This window comes from Echinops telfairi, unplaced genomic scaffold (genome assembly GCF_000313985.2).
Source record: "Echinops telfairi isolate 266 unplaced genomic scaffold, ASM31398v2 ScPeMD7_3533;HRSCAF=4204_0, whole genome shotgun sequence".
NCBI classification, from domain to species: domain Eukaryota; kingdom Metazoa; phylum Chordata; class Mammalia; order Afrosoricida; family Tenrecidae; genus Echinops; species Echinops telfairi.
This window is the reverse complement of record NW_022107431.1, coordinates 95,333,785-95,351,328: the sequence shown is the minus strand read 5'-3', so window position 1 is coordinate 95,351,328 and position 17,544 is coordinate 95,333,785. Positions and strand designations below refer to the sequence as shown.

Sequence of the window (17,544 nt, the reverse complement as noted above, 5' to 3'; positions counted from 1 at the left end):
CAGGCACTACTAACCTTGTCCTCTGGATCAGAGAAGATACAGGGGGAAACCTTTCTGTGCTCTGAATAGTGCTTTTAGAGAGAACTTGAGCTATAGTTGCAGGCTGGCTATGAACCCTGTACAGCACCCAGGCTGAAATCAGACTTCTAAAGTCATCATGTTTCTAAATTCTAACATCTGGAGCTCTGTCAAATACTTACCATTACCACTCAGAATAAAGTTAATGTCAAAGTGAAGGACACAAAGTCCGGAATCTAGCACAATAGTTAACGCTTTATGCCTCCTATATTCCAAGCGCTGTTCTAAGTGCTGTACACATATTGTTTTTTTTAGTATCCAAGAATCAACCTATTTATCGAGCCAGATGTTGGTCTGCAAAGGTTCAGATGGTAGGTTGGACTAATTCTGGTGTGTTTAGGTATGAGATTATAGTACTCAACAAATGCCCACTGTTCTGGGTACTAAGGTTTATATTTAACGTTACCCATTATTTTATGGTCCATTATCAGTTGCTGTTGGTAGCATGTTCAGTACATGCTACTAGTCAGTTATCACTTGCTTTCCTTCATGTTTTAGATTCTGAACATGTCACTCTCATCCTGAGTCCCTTTTCTGATTTTCATAGCTTTTATTGTTTTCACACATTTGGTCACTCGATTATGTTCTTTTTCCCTTTTCATATGTGTTTTTAAAATGTTTAATGTATGTAAGGTTTTCTCACCAACAACTTCTTGAAGTCTGGTTTGGTGTTTTCCACAGAGTCAGTAAATCATTCCATAAATGCAGATACTATATTCCATACCTCCTTTCTAGCTGGATTCGAATCAAGTTATAATCAGCTGCTAAGAAACTGGTGATTTTTTGTTTGTTTGCTTTCTTGGAATAAACTTCTATGTAGCTAATGAATCTTATGTCTGCTTTAGTTTCATGTTTTCTCCTTTTACAGCCACTCAGACCAATGTTTAGATCTAATGGATAAGAACTAGGGAGGGAGAGACTGGTGATTTTTATGTATTTTATAATGTTTGCAACACTTTTTGATTTTCACAGGGCAAACACAGAAAATGAATCTTTTCCAGTCAGTAACAAGTGCCTTGGATAATTCATTGGCAAAGGATCCCACTGCAGGTAAACTTCATCTGTGCTTCCCTGTGAGTGGTGGTAGCAGTTAAAGTGTTCCATCTGTTAGTAGAAAGTTTGTAGGGTCTAGTTCACCCCGAGTTGCCTCTGAAGAAAGACCTGGTAGACTATTTCTGAAAGGTCAGTCATCGAGACCCTTGAGCACAGCTATGCTGACACCCTAAGGGTCACCGTGAGTGGGAATTAAGTCAGTGGCAGCAGTTTTATGATAGCATGCAAATTTAGAATGAAAGATTTGCTTGAAATAATTGCTCCTAAAGATTTAACCCTGTAAAGGGGGACTGATCACAATTTTCTACCTGTAACCCCCTCCCTGGGGGATGGACAACAGAAAAGTGGATGAAGGGAAACATTGGACAGTGTAAGACATGAAAAAATAATAATAAATTATAAATTATCAAGGGTTCGTGGGGGAGGGGAAAAATGAGGAGCCGATACCAAGGGCTCAAGTAGAAAGCAAATGTTTTGAAAAAGATGATGGCAACAAATATACAAATGTGCTTGACACAACGGATGTATGTATGGATTGTGATAAGAATTGTACGAGCCCCCATTAAAATTATTTTTAAAAAATGATTTAACACTGTATCTACTTGACATTCTCAAAACACTTGATTAAATGATAAAGGGTAAATAATCAAATGTGATATTAACCCACTTTTAAAAATTAGTACGAGCAGTCTCTCTGATACAGAAGTGTGATTTCTGTACAAGCTATAGTTACAAATCAACCCCTGTAAAGCCCAGTAAAATTCAAGGTACATGCGATGGTTTGTAGTAACATACTGGATGCTACTTCGAAGTATGCACTGAAACATTATTAGTACTGTACTAAAGATGCTTTAGAGTATGTAGAGTGTTTTGTCAATATTTATTATACATAGAGAAGAACAGTATATCTTATATACTAAGAGAAACATTTGACTGACTTTAAATATGAACCATACATTATATATAAATTCGACTTAAAGGCAGACTTAGGAACAGAACTCATCTATAACCTGCAGATTCTCTGTACATGTAGCTACTGCCACTAAGTTAACATTCCCTGGTAGTATGTGTGTCTGTGATACTGTATTAATGCTTTCTGGATGAACAGCCTTCTTGTCCTCCCATTTGCCCCTGGAGAAAAACTACAAGTATTACCTCATGAAGCAGTCAATATACATAATATGAAAAACTGATGCTTTCCTTCCTTTTGGGGGACATTTCCTTTCAAGTTGCTTATTTTTGAAATATCTTTATAAAAAAATAATTTATTGAATTATTGGTAGAAAAATAGTTGTTCTTCCATGATATATTTTAAAATATGATTGGCTTTACTTATATGTAGTTTAAACTATTACTCTTGGATTTATACTCGAGTATTCTTAGTTTCAAGGTCAAGTGAAGGATAAGTTATATTTAAGAAGGAAGCGAGAACTAGACTTGAGAATGAAATGAGGGATTGAGTCTCTGTTCTGAAAATTTATTCAAATTGGTGACTTGGATTTTAATTTAAAAAAATTTTATTATGAACCGAAAAATGTTTCTGGCATTAATTTCCCAATTTTCCCCTACAATCTTGTAGCACCTAGTCTGACTACTGAAATATGTATACCTAAGTTACATGAGAAAAATATATTGCATGTCCAACTATTTTTATTAATGTATTTTAATAACAATAATTTCTTAGCAGTTTTGTTTTTACAGATCTTAGAAAGGTGACAGGTATCAGCATTTCTCAGGTGGAGTTTAATTTCCACTAGAAAATAGTATAACTTTAATATTTCTAATTTGTTTAAAAGTTTAAATTGTGGCTAATGTAGCGATATGTACTCACTAACCAAACAGTGGTTAGCATATATACTTATGATTCCTGAGTTCATATATAGCCACCGAATTGATTCTAAGTAAGTTGGATATTGGCTCTTAAGTAATTGCTCAAGTTAAAGCTGGTTTGTTTAGAATTTGATCCGGAGATGATTCTTATATATAAAACTAAGTACATTGAAACACAGAGAAGTTTACTTTCTCAGGGTTCACATGGTTAATTAATTGCATTCATGGGACTAGATTTTAGATCTCTCACTAGCCACTCATTTTTACTTTACTTTAAAGCTCATCTCAATTTTACCAATACCATTCTTTGTCTTGTTTACTATGTTTCAGCCACACTTGTTCCTTTCTGTTAACATCATATACGTCATTTTTCTATTTAAGACCATTCATTTGTCCTCGAGCGGCCTTCCGTAGCTCTTCAGATGGCCGACTCACAGCACCCTATGTCTAAGAAAAGTGGTGGCCCGGGACTCAGGCACCTCGAGTGTGAGCCACAGGTTTACTTGTGCCTTTCCGAACTGGCAAGTCGCTGTGCTTCTTCTCTGGGCTCATGTTCCTCATGGGTTAAACAAGAGGAACTTCTAGATTAGTGGTTCTTTCTCAAGAAGGGGCGTTTTCACACCCCTCCCCCCCTAGCATATTTAGCAATGTCTGGAGAGAATTTTGGATGTCACACTTTGTGTGGAGGTGCATACTTCGTGGCTAGAGTCCGTAGATGGTGCTAAACATCTTGTAGTACACAAGACAGTACCCATGCCTAAGAAGTGCTAAGCAAATAATGCCAAGTTGAGATAGCCTGGTCTAGAGCTATGGTTGATTTCTGTTTTGTGATATATAAGGTAAACATTTCTATTACTTCTTTTTCAAAGTTAGCATAATTTAGGGATTATTAAATTAAATGTGCTTTTAAAACATTGTTTTTCAGTAATATTTGGTGAAGATGTTGCCTTTGGTGGAGTCTTTAGATGCACTGTTGGCTTGCGAGACAAATATGGTAAGTTAGTATTTTTATATATGAATTATGTTCTTGTAGAACTTTTACTTAAAGATCTTAAAAATACAGAACTGAATTTGATGGGACTGGGCTTTTTCCCTAGGAGGTCTCACAAGATTCCGCCTCTGACAGGTGCAGTCTTATCCCTCTTCTATCACTCCTTTTACTAAAAAGAGACTTGATTTTCCCTTCTCTGACAGGTGTCTACCTTACATAAGTTCTGAGTTTTTCAGGTTTTTACTATACAACATTTGCCTGTCAAATTGTTTAGCCATATGTTTCTTGTATAGATGGACTCCTTTTCATTTCCACAGACACACGGATAATTCTGATTTAGTCCAGATTACACATACATAGATTTAGAAACTTTATTAAATGTGTTATTTATCCTTTCATTCATCCGCCAAGAGAACCTCTGAGATCTTACTGCTTCTTGCCTTAGCCAATCTCAGCTCTGTTACTTGTAGTTCAAGATTCTGTCAGTTCTGTTAACATATTTTCTGTAACATATTTAATCTGTTATTACTCTTCTACACAATTCTTTTGGTTTATCCCAACTCATCTTTGTCTTTTGCCTGGAATGTGATGAATTTCTGTTTATTGGTTTTACTCATTTCATTGACTCAATTAGATTTAGCAACCCCTTAGGGTGCATTTTAGCCCATCCTAACATTCCTCCTCCTACGACCTGCTTTGTAAAGAATGTGTTCTGACTTGGGACTTGTAGGGATGCGCTTGACATTTTAATTTTTTTGGCAAAACAGTTAACTTTGGGGATAGGAGGAATGAACAGCTTCCTTACTTCTTGCCATTGCCATTGTTGTGTGAAGCTCATGCGTAGGAGTGCCGGTACCGCTCAGGCTTTCATTTTATTATGGTGTGCCATTCCCTCTGAGAGTATGTTCTATGCCAGTGAAACCTGTCATAGCAGGTCTGCTGTCACTTACTCGGAACGCCCAGCTTGGTCTTTTCCCTTTCACTTGTAGCATGTGGAGTTTCCAGGGTCCGGTCCCTCTGCTTTCCCCTCATCCTCTATAATAGTTGGTTAGAGTTTGAGATCGATGGGAAAAGGTTATTTTTTCCTGTTCATTCAGAATATTATAAACGTTCAGACCTTTACAAAAATTTAGAATCTTTAAAAATGTTGATTTTGAAAGTAATGCATGTATGTGTGGAAATATCAAATCCAGTTTACTGACATTAAATTCAGTATCATTAAGTTAAATTCAGTATCAATCCTATTCCCATCTGTTCCACTGCTGTTCTGATACCAGCTGCTCAAGCAGCATTTCTTCCTCTGTCCTTCAGCACCTCGAGCTGGGTCAGACCTCCCAAGTGAAGGACACAGTTCTTCAGACTGCCAACTGTGTCCAAGACCTCAGGCGCCGGCTACAAGCTTGGGAGTTTCCACAGCACCCTCACTTCTGACCAGATGTTGACAAATTTGATTTTCCCTTCCCACTTTCAGGAAGACACTTGTAAGCTTGGGAGTCCCTAGAGACCCTAGCACTTCTGACCTACTATTGTCTTAGGTTTGAGAATTCCAAGCATTTTGTTTGGTGCAGAATGCATGGGACATTTTATATGAGGGTAAATCAGAAAGTCTTGCTATAAAGTCATAGCGACTTTTATTAAACAAAATACCAAATTGTGAAGGTATTGTTCTTGACATATCCTTCTTTTAGATCTGTGCACTTCTGAAGGTGGTAAAACACTTCCCCAGGGAATTCTGTGCTTCTCCACTTAAACCACCTTTGGCATCCTCAAGGGACTCAAATCGCTCCTTTTCAAGGCTTTTGAATTTGAGGAACAGAAAGAAGTCTGGAGGGGCAAGAGCTGGGCGACAAAGTGGAAGCCGCAGAGTATTGCCCAGTGGAATCCTCCGAGGACTCCCTGTGCCGCCCTCGGAAAATGAACAGGTGTGGTGCTGTGACGCATCACTGATACTCACATTTTTATCACCAATATAGTTTTCAACTTTCTTAAATCCTTTTTTTAAAAAAGCAAGCGCCCTTGATCATCCAGTGTTCTTTGAGAAATCTTATCAAGTTTACATCTCTGGAATCCCAAAGAACATTCCCCTCCCCTTCTGAGTTGACCTCTCTGACTGGAATTGAACTGTCCTCGCAGATCTCCATAGAAACTACAGTTTCAGTGAGCTTTTTCTGAAGACACCGAAGGAGACTGAGGCACGTGTGTTCCCGAGAGAACCTGTGTGCAGCCAGCCAGGGATCTGAGAGACATAATTAAACACATTTCGTTTGGAATAAACCCATGCACATATGCACTGAAATCCTAGTAGCAATATTTCTTGACATTTTTTTGGACTAATAACGATCGTTTTATTATAGCAGAAATGATGCAAATGAAGAGCTATAGAAGTTGAGGTCTAGAAGGGTTCTTTCCCAATGCAGAGCTTCCATGTCCCCCAAAGAGACAACCCCGCTTTTCTGTGTGCATCAGTGTGTTCACCATCCGGGAAACCCAGGGAACTTAGGCATCCGGCTTCATTGCCGGGGCGTGGTTGACTGAATCACAGCCCTCGTCAGTTCGCTCTCGCTTTTTTTGTTCTGGCCTGTCCAGCCTTCACCTTGGAGGTAGTTCATTACCATAGACCAGGGGTCCTCAAACTTTTTAAACAGGGGGCTAGTTCACTGTCCCTCAGATCCATTGGAGGGCTGGACTATGGTTTAAAAACAAACAAACTATGAACAAGTTCCTATACACACTGCACATACTTTATTTTGAAGTGAAAAAAACTAACGGGGCAAAAACACCCGGCCGGCCAGATAAATGTCCTCGGCGGGCCGCAGTTTGAGGACGCGTACATAGACCCTCTGGTGTGTTTTGGAGGCTTCTTGAAAGATAATCACTAGGGAGAGTCCAAGGTTTTATGGGTTATAGCTCAGGAACCAAGACAAAGACAAAACTGGGTAAAGTTACATTTTTTATCCTACAATTTATAACGATAGAAATACACATACGCATGAAGAAGAAAAGTTACTCATCCTGTGAGCAGTAACTGAGAGATAACAACTATAGGTGTCTTTGTATATCCACTTCTAGACCGTGTTAGAATCTATTAAGACTTTTCCTTCTGTAACGTAGGTTTTTTTATACCTGGTCTAACTGTGCTGCTGAGCTACTTCTCGGCATTACTATTCGGTCTGGCCAGATCCAGTTATGGAGCAGGCCGGCTGCTTGCTGCTTTTAAGCGGAAGAGCCCTCTCTTGACTGTCCCTATCCAGGTTCTTATCTTTGATACTTTGTTTCTTATTGTGCTCATCCTGCCTGGAGCATTCCATTCCTGTTCCCTTCTCCTTCCACACTGACGACCTCTAAATTTCCATTCTAGTCCAGAACCCTGTCCTGAGCTTCAGATCCCCATGCCCAATGTGAGTAACCACCTTAACGTCTTCACTTCCGTGTCTCATAGTCCTTTCACACGGAGGACCTCCAAAGCTGAGCTAATTGCATCTTCCTGGTGAATGCATGTTTCCTACTACAGCTCCTACCTGGGCGCTCCAATCTTTTACGCCAGAAAGTGGGGGGGGCTCCTAATCTTTTCCTTCTGACCGTATGCATCCAGTCAACTTTTGCCAGTTTCATCAGTAGAGTTTGTCTTTAATTACATTTAATTTGAATCCTCCATTCTCATAACCCTTGTACTTCAGCCCCTTACTCATCACTGCATGGGTAACTTAATTGTGTCTCTTAGTGTTCTCCCTTCTGGTAGTTGTAGCCTCTGTCCAGTTTGAGCATCATTATTTGAGCACATGGTTATTCTGAAATTCACATTTCTTTGTTGGATATATAAAAGACAAAATTAATCATTCATTCACTTTATTATTAATGTTGATTTGCTGTTGATTTACACTTTCCCCGGCCCCACTAGATATCACTTATCCTTCGCACTTGTCATCTATAAATTTCTCCCTCACTGATGTACCAGACAAACACGTGACTCTTCTTTCTTCCTTTCAGAGAGCCCTCTTCCTAACTTTCCAAGCACACTCCAACACCACCCTATCACTGGTCAGATGATTTCTCATACCCTTTGTAGGTGGTAGTGCAGGTTTTTCTTACCCAAGTTTACACACCAGGCAGCTCTTCAGGAGCAAAAGATCTTTTCGCTTGTGCATCCTTGACTCCTAATCCCATATCCGACCATATTTATTAGGCATATGTTGTTGAGTGAGTGAATTTACCCTTTGCATTCTTATCCAGATGGTGGCTTACTGTACCTATTTTGTATTTTAATATTAAAAGAATCTAAAAACAATTTTATTGGCATATAATTCATATATCATACCGTTGAATAGTTCAGTCACATCAAGAAGAGTTGTACAGCCAGCACCACATCAGTTTTAGAACATTTTCTTCATTCTTGTACTCATTGTTATTAGCCCCCCCCCACATTTGTCCCTATTTGCTTGGTCTAATTTTTTTTTTTTTTTTACAGAAAATTGGTTAAAATGGAGAGAGATTAACTGTCACTTGAAAAGGCCATGGGCACTTGCAGATTTATGTCTACAGTGTAGGAAGCTGAGCTAATTAATTAATGGAGAGTTAGCTGTGTTCATTTCATTGTCAGCAACTCCGATGAATTTTTATAACAACTTTAAGATTATGATGAAGTGTCAACTCATTCCAAATTGTTTGAGATGACCCATTGAATCACTATTAGTCTCTCTAATGAGAAGTGAACTTTCAGAAGCGAAGAATAAAGAAAGTGGGGAGGAAAAATGTATTAGTAAAGTCGTAGTTTAGCATATTTAGAGACATCACTAGCGTGTGTGTAAAATAGCAGGTCAGTGAAAAGAAGAAAGACCCTCAGTGAGATGGATTGACACAGTGGCTGCCACATGGGCTCAGACGCAACAACGCTTGTGAGGATACAGGCCTTGCTGTTCCATTCTGCTGTGTGTGGGACCAGCTTGATGACACCCAATGACCACTGCTTGTAATTATCTGCCCTTTTCAATATCGACCAGGAATTTCTAGCAAAACAGAAACATGCTTGTTAAAAAAAGAAAAGATAATTATATATATTTTTAATAATTTATATTTAAGAGAACTACAAAGTTATATCCAGGATTATTATGAATTGGAGTTGTCTTGGTTGTGGTCAATTTGGCTTTTGTTTAAGAGATTATATTGATGTAGTTGAATATATTGCATTAAATGTCTGTAAAGAGAACTGTCTTGTGAGGGATTGGTTAGCTTTCTGTGGGAAGAGATCACAGTCAGTAGGTGGCAGCCTTTGCTTTGAAATGAGACTGTCCCTACTGGCATTTTGCCAGCACTCTGAAATCGTTGAGTTCTTCAGAAAGTAGCATTTGAAAGATTACAGTTTACTACTCAACATAATAAAGCTGAATAGTATTTCATATTAAAAAGAAGGAATTGTGTCATTAGAGACAGTGCTATAACAAAGGAAGGGAGAAGCAGAGCTATTCTCTATTCCAATAACCCAGATGAGCGTGAGCTTGGTATTACTAAACTGCCTCTCTCTTCCTTCCCTGCCTTTTGATAGATGAAAACAATAATCTAAATGCTTTGAAAATGGAAAAGAAATAGGATGGTATAGCCTCATTAACGGGTTGCATTTCAAATGATGGCTTTAAACCCTTTGGACAAGCAAATGCTTTTGATGAGGAGCAAACAATTGGAACTAGAGGGATTCTGGGGAAGCTGCCAATCCCCCAAAGCCACTGCCACTGAATTGATTATGATGCATAGTGACCCTATAGAAGCCTTGGGGTCTCTGAGACGAAATCTTTATGGGAGAAGCTGGTCAGCTGGAACTGCCAACCTTGCTGTTAGCAGTCCAAGGCTTACCCTACTGCACCAAAAATTTTTTTTTTAATTTTGAGTAGTTTATTAGGAATAAAAGCATGCTTTATATTTTTATAAAATTATAGAATATTGTAATTTTTCAGAGAATGATCAGTTACTTGATTTTGTTGTTTTAAGACTCTAAAAGCATTAGAGATCATTAATTTTTACCTGGAAAATAGACTTATTGCCATGAACTTTCCATTGTAAAGATATTTTATGATAGAACTTGACCGGCATCACTATATAATGTCTTTTTAAAAATAATTATTTTTTTTGGTTGGCGGAAGGCTCTTTATAGATGGACAGTTTACAAAGCTTATAGAAAGCAAAGGGTGCTTGAAGCACTTGCTAATGAAGACCAAAGGCTACAGTCTTTAGTGTGGATTACATTTCAACATACAACAAAAATCTTTACAACTGTACCAATAAGCAACATCTTGATAAACAGAGAAAAGATTGAAGTTATCAAGGATTTCATTTTACCTCCATTCACAACAACCATGGAAGCAGCTATGAGGAAATCAAATGACATAGTACAATGGCAATACCTGTTTCAAAAAACCACCTTAAATTGCTAAAAAGATGCCAATTTGAAGACTAAAATTCAGTTTTTAGAGGAGTGTTAGACCTACTGTCATCCTGTGTCTATATGGTTTTGTAGAATAACATAGCAGCAAAACACAAAACCAACCCTAAGTAAAGCAGAGCTCTGTAAGTAGACTATACTTAGCTTATCAAGACTCATCACTTCGACCTTAGTTTCTCACTCTGCCGTGCATTTGTGAAATTTCCTATGTATCTACATTTGGCATCTCTTGTACTGGATTTCTTTAAGCTTGGCCTTTACCAGGAAAAGGCAGTTTCACAGCTTCCCTTCCGTCTTCTCCTGTTTTGTAGTTCCAGGACACCATTGTGATAATCCTTTGTAACAATGGCTCTGTCTGTAGTAACACGCATTTTAGGTTACCAACAATTCATTTGAGAAATTTGGATTTGTTAACCATTATCTGGCCTCCCCTTATCTATCTATCTTTCTTTCTTTCTTTCTTTTTTTTAATCAATTTATTGGGGCTCATACAATTCATCACAATACATAGATCAGTTGTGTAAAGCACATCTATACATTTGTTGCCCTCATCATTCCCAAAATTCGCTTTCTTCTTCGGTTCCCGGAATCAGCTCATTTTCCTTTTTTCCCCTCCCCTTCCCTTCCTCCTCCCCTCTCCCCCATGCACCCTTGATAATTTATAAATTATTATTGTATCTTATATTACACTGTCCAGCGTCTCCCTTCACCCACCCCTCTGCTGCCCGTCCCCCAGAGAGGAGGTTATATGTAGCTCCCTGTGATCCATTCCCCCTTTCTACACCCCCTTTCCCTCCTGTTATCGCCACTGTCACCCCTGGTCCTGAGGGGTTCATCTGTCCTAGATTCCCTGCGTTTCCGATTCCCATCTGTCCCGCTGTGCATCATCTGGTCTAACCAGGTCTGCAAGGCAAAATTGGGGTCCTGGTAGTTGGGGGGAGGAAGCATTTAAGAACTAGAGGAAGGTTGTGGGTTTCATTATTGCTATACTGTACCCTAAGTGACTCATCTCCCCACTACCCCTCTGCAAGGTATGTCCAGTTGTCTAGAGATGGGCATTGGGTCTCCATCACACGCCACCCTCTTTGACGAGGATATGATCCCCCCGCCTATGGTGTTTAAAGCCTGGTCCCTTTGGCCCTTCATGATCACACATGTTGGTGTGCTGCTTCCATGTGGGCTTTGTTGCTTCTGGGCTAGATGGCCGCTTGTTTACTTTCAAGCCTTTAAGTCCCCAGACGCTATAGGTCTCGTTAGCCGGGCACCATCAGCCTTCTTCACCACACTTACTTATGCACACATTCGTTTTCAGCGTTTATGTGTGGACGGTGGTCACACAATGATGGTTTTTGTTCTTTGCCTACTGCACCAAATTTAATAACCTCCAAAGTTTAGTTCTGAAAGGGCTTACCGTTTAAGGGCTTCTTAAATTAGGACTAGGGGAGAGTAAAGGTAGGTTAGGAGAGAGCAATAAAGTTTAATTTTTTTAGGGTATGTGTGAGTTGATGTAGAAAATCCCATGTGCTTTCATTTATTGACATGAAAATGATTCTACGTGCCGTATGCGTAATACAAGTATAAAATGTCTTCTTTAAGAACATTTCCTTGTATGGGTCTGCATGTGTGTGTTTTACTTAAAAGAAAACTGCTAGGAAAAATTTGGCGTGTTTCATTTAGTTTTTTCTTTTTCATATTCCAATTTCTGGGTGCTGTTCTTATAGGCCATGTTTGGTTTCTGATGCTCAAAGCACGCTTAGGTGAAGCAAGGAACCGCGGGACTTGCCGCATGGGTCCGCAGGCCTGAACATCTGCCTTTTCACAGAACTGTATGCATTCCTTTATCCACCAGTGTGGCTTGTCATAGCAGCTTGGGAAAACTAATATAACCACTTACTTGTTTTCTTATGTAAACATCACAGAAATTGTATAACCAGATACTGTAATACACTGAAGTCAGGAAGGAAAACTAGGACAGGCTTTGGAAGAGCCTGTTTTCCTCTTAAGTTGTTGTTGTTGTTGGGCTGATTTCCACTCGCAGTGACCCCCGTAGCTCGCTGACATTTGGGAGTTGACTTTGGGCACCAGTATATAAAATGAGAGAAAAGGACTGGATGATCCTATTGCTTATTCTATGTGTTTTAATTTATTTTTAATAGGACACTTTTATGTTTTGAGGTTTTTCTTTTATAGGATTTATGAATATAACAACTATTATATCATGTAGGTACTGAATTTAATATTCTTTTAAAAAGTCTTTTTCCAGTGTAGTAAGCTTTAAATTTGAGTTCTGTAAGCAAAATCTTTTGACAACCTTCATACTTTTACATGAATTATGAAAGTTCAAAATCAGATCTTCAGCAGAAAGAGAAACTTTTCTATATATATATTCCTGCTGCAAGACGGGGGCTTCCTGAGCCAAAATTATACTTTTGAATGCAGTGTCAAGGTGCTGTGGAAAAATGGCATTCTGTGAAATGAAGTTTGGCCTCTGGGCAATTTTACTGACAAAAAACCTTAAATTCATGAGAATGCCTCAGGGAACTAGAATACATAATTTATCATCTCCATAGATGTTTATACATTTCTGACTTAATGCAGATTGAATACCATATATAGATTATAAGGTGTCTAACTATTCCCCAAACAGTTATTAGTAAGTGGGTATCGATTTTTTTTCTTAACATTCCTATTAAAATAATTTAAAAAGATTAGTAACAATTTCAATTTTCTTAGTTCCTAGAAGTCAGGAACTTTCAATTGGATATGGTACTACAAGACCTCTTTGTTTTCTTTTGAAAAAAAATTATGAATTGGGTTAAGGTTTACAGAGAAAATCGGTTTTTCATTCAGCAATTCATATACATTTTATTTCATGTCACTGATTACAATCCTTTCAATATGACATCACTTAATGCTACTTCTTTCTTGTGTTCTGTTTCTATTTTTTCTTTCCTAAGAGAGGTTATTTAATTAATACGGCCCTTCTAGCTGTAATCACGTTTGTGGTGTATTGTAAATAGTAGCCTCAATGCCTGTGGTTAGAATCCCATTTTGGAGGAAGTTCTCAGTTGTACTAATGCAAGGATTAGGGTGGGATGTATTCTGAGTCACCATTTAATAGAGGGTGACAAAACCCACACCTCCTTCAAAGCAAGACCTTTGTGGAAGAGAGCCATCCCAGAAACGGAGAGAGTGAATTTTTGGGACCTTCATGGGAGAAGCGCCTCATGTGGAGCATGTGCGAGATCCCTGCCTGCATCGGTCAGGCGGAGACCAGAGGCACAGGAGGCTGCTGCATTGGAGACCAAAGGCTGAGGCAAGAAGACCAAGAGACAGAGCAAAGGAACACTGCAAAAACAATGAGACTTCGAGGCAGAGTAGCCAGCAGGCTGCCTGGCCCACAGGCAGAAGCCAAGGGCCTACCTGACGGAGAGAGATTTGGCTGCTGGCTGAGGAGAGGTTCTGCTGTGGACCAATGCCTGTCTAATGATCCTGACTTAGGATAAGCTGTTGACTTCCCCAATAAACTCCTTTATTGTGAGTATTGTTTGTGAGTTCTTTGTGGCCACTACAATTAGAAAAGTAGTGTGTTGTTGAGGAATGGCTGGTGCCAGAGTGGGCTAAAGGGTGGAGGGTAGAGGGATGTCTGACCTTTGCCTCATGGGGAGGAGTTGGCTTCTTCCTTAGCCAAGGAGATCTTTGAAAATGTCTTCCATTCTAAGTTAGAAGGACCTGTCTTGGAGGTCTTACCTGACTCTGTCAGGTCAATATATTTGATATTTTTTTGAATATGAACTCTCAGATTGAGTTCTGAATTTTTTCTACCCTTTTCTCCTACCGTATCCTGTACCTTCTAGTGTGATCCTGGAGAGAATAGTCAGTCAGTGGTGGTGTCCAGGTTTTTCTGGTCTCAGCTTAGCGAAGCCTGTGGGTTAGTCTATTAGTTCTTTGAATTAATTGCTTCCTTGAATCTCTCTTTTCCTTTTGATCTGGACAGAAGAGAGACCAACAGTTGTAAGCTAAGTGGCTGCTCATAAACTTTTAAAAAGAAAATTAAGCTTCACCTTTCTTTATAATTTTATTAAAATATTCGATAGAGATTAAAATTTGTAGTCTGTCTTTTAATGTTAGATGACTTAAAATATGTCTAAGGATAAATAACATTTTTGAAAAACACAAACTTAATTTTTCCAAATTTCTATTTCCATTATGTTTTTTATAAACACTCATTCCAGTTGGGTACATTTTTAATACAATTATATCGTGTGTTTTAATCTTTTTAAAATCATTTTATTGGGGGATCTTGTAGCTCTTATAGCATTCCATACATTGATTATATCAAGCATATTTATACATATGTTGCCATCATTATTTCCAAAAGATATTCTTCTCGAGCCCTTGGTATAGGCTCCTGTGTGTTTTAATCTTCTAGATCGTCATTGTCACTAGAAAAAAAGTTAAGTGGATGTCTTGATTCTAATAGAATGAATGATTTTCCTGAGAGCAAGGAAAATAAATTTCACAGAATAAGGCTCATGTATTGTTTTATATCAGCACTCATCCCAAAATGTGACACATCGTGCCAAACATGTGGGATGATTATTATATCTCATTTTTTACATTTGACCAACTTAGAGTCATGAAAAGCTTAGCTTTTCATAAAAAATAATTTTTATTTTGTTGTCATGGAAAGTTTATCAAAGTAGAAGTATACAACTTACATCATTTAAAAGCTTATTAGCTTGATTGCAAACTCAGTGTCCATACCCTGGATACCCATACCCCTACCCATGCTCTGAGTTTTCTATAACCTCATTCTTGGTTTGATTCAAGGATTAAGCCATGTCAGCAGGCTAGAATGTCGGCTGATAGCCTAGTCTTATGCCCTCGTTACCCAGTCCTGGTAGAAAGGGGCGTGTCTTATTCACCTGTGTTTCTTCTCAGCCCTGCTTGAATCATATTCCTATTCTTAGACTAATTGAGGTACCCAGAACGGTGGTGCTATGATCAGACCAGCTGAATCAGTGGTTATTTGTTCCCTCTTTTATGACTTTGCATGATAGAATTGCAGCTTTATTCCTCCAAACCAAGGGACCATCCAGCAGCAAGGATGCCCCTTGAGGTCTTGCACCGTGGCTCGTCACAGTACCTTTGTTGGTGTTCTTCACCTAACCATTCCTTAAGCCCAGTACTCAACCTCAGGCACAGGAAGTGTTTGGTTTTGGCTATTATGGTAGTTACATAATCTGGTGTCAATTTGGGACTTGAGAGGATTGAGAGAGTGAAGGGGTGGAGTCTAGTCTGACAATTGGATCATAGCCAATGAGGCCTCTGTGTGGGCCTGGCTTTCTCCTGGGAATTCTGGGAAATCTGTTTTTTTCCTTCTTGGAGGCGGAGAGACTCTTGCCTCACTTCCTTAGAGCCTCTCTACTGACAAGGCTGACTTCCTGCGAGACATCCCTGAGGAGAAGCCACATGCACCCACCCTGATGCACCCCTGGGTACTGCAGAAGCCACATGGAGATCGCTGCTAGCGTTGAGATGCTTACACCGACACTGGATCCAAAGACTTTCTGCCCACTGCCATATGATCATCCTGCATTCGGCATTATTGCATGTGTTTTGTGAGTCTGAAGAGGACTTTATAGATCAGTATGGGTCATATGGGCTAATATCGGAATTATGAGCTTGAACTGGACTGGGTTGGGATGCTTTCTTAATGTACAATTGCCCTTTATATAAAACTCTCTCTTGTACACATGAGAGTGTCCATGGATTTGTTTCTCTAGTCTACCCAGACTAACACAGCTATGATTTCTTATAATAGTGCCCCTTTGTGATGGACTTATTTCACTAAGGGCAATGCCCACCAGGTTTATCCATGCTGTGAGATGGTTTGCAGATTCATTGTTATTCTTTCGTGTAGCACAGAATTCCATCGTGTATATGTGCCAAGGTTCATCTCTTTATGGGCACTTAAGTTGTTTCTATCATTTTGCTTTTTTGAATAATGCAATGAACTGGGCATGCTTATGTCTATTCACGTCATGGCTTTTATTTCTCTAGAATATGTATCTAGACACAAGTGATCCCTGGTGGTATAGGGAGCTACAAATTGGACTGTTAACTGCAAGGGCAGCAATTTGAACTCAAAACTCCTTGGAAACAAGATGAGATACTCTGTTCCCGTTAAGATATACAGCCTCCGAGGGTAACGAATTTATAAATGTGCCTGACACAATTGATGTGTGTATGAACTGTGATAAGAGTTGTATGAGCCCCTAATAAAATTAAAAAAAAAAAGAAGAAAAGATATACAGCCTCAGAAACCCTAGGGAGCGATTGCAGTCTGTCCTGTAGTCTATGAATTTGATTATATCAGTGGCAGTGGGTTTAAATTTTTTGTAATGTAAGCATGTATAGGAGTGAGATTGATGAGCACATCATATTTTGGTTTCTAGTGTAATGTATAAGGAAATACCATGCCATCTTCTGTAATGACTGTACATTTTACATTTTCATGAACAGTGTATGAGTCTAGATCTCCCCACAACTTTATTCTCTGTTCTTTTAATCATATTGCCAATATGAGATATTACCCAACTGTAGTTTTGATTTGCACATCTCTAATGGCTGCAAGCTTTTCTTCATGTATTTTGCTGGTCACCATAGGTTGTCTTTGATGAAGTATCTGTTCTTGGCCCTTGCTCATTTTTTAATTGGATTGTTTCTGTTTTTTGAATGTTGGTATTGTCTAGAAATTTCTGAGATTAGCCTCCTTTCAGTGATGTTATTCCTTAATCCACTGCTAAACACCCCTCCCCAAACCAAGCTTTGAATTTTCTTTTGATGAGGTCAAGTCTGTGGTGGCTGCCGAGAACACCAGGCCAGCCCTGGCGAGGTCCACCTCCAGCGATACCAGTGAGGAGTTAAGTGCCCAGGACATACCAAGAAGCAGGACCCCTGGAGCCCTCCTCCACTGCCGCCACCTCCTCTGACCCCATCCTGGACTTCAACATCTTCCTGGCCATGGCCAAGGAGGGGTGCGCTAGAAACGCTGGAGCACGCAAAACGAGTTCTTATAGCAACCTCAGAGCGGCCACCTCGCCCCCCCCCAAATGCACCCTTGAATTGATGCGCCAGTTGGCGCCAGCACCACCCT

General features: G+C 39.3%; 1 protein-coding gene across 1 annotated transcript in view; it reads left to right on the top strand.

Annotated features, from left to right (window-relative positions):
- Positions 1 to 17,544, top strand: part of LOC101663554 (2-oxoisovalerate dehydrogenase subunit beta, mitochondrial) — a 61,689-nt gene that overhangs the window by 14,834 nt on the left and 29,311 nt on the right. The window contains exons 2-3 of the mRNA XM_004696530.2: positions 1,051 to 1,128; positions 3,887 to 3,955. Coding sequence (XP_004696587.2) covers positions 1,051 to 1,128; positions 3,887 to 3,955 — 147 coding nt within the window. The remainder of the gene's footprint in view (positions 1 to 1,050; positions 1,129 to 3,886; positions 3,956 to 17,544) is intronic.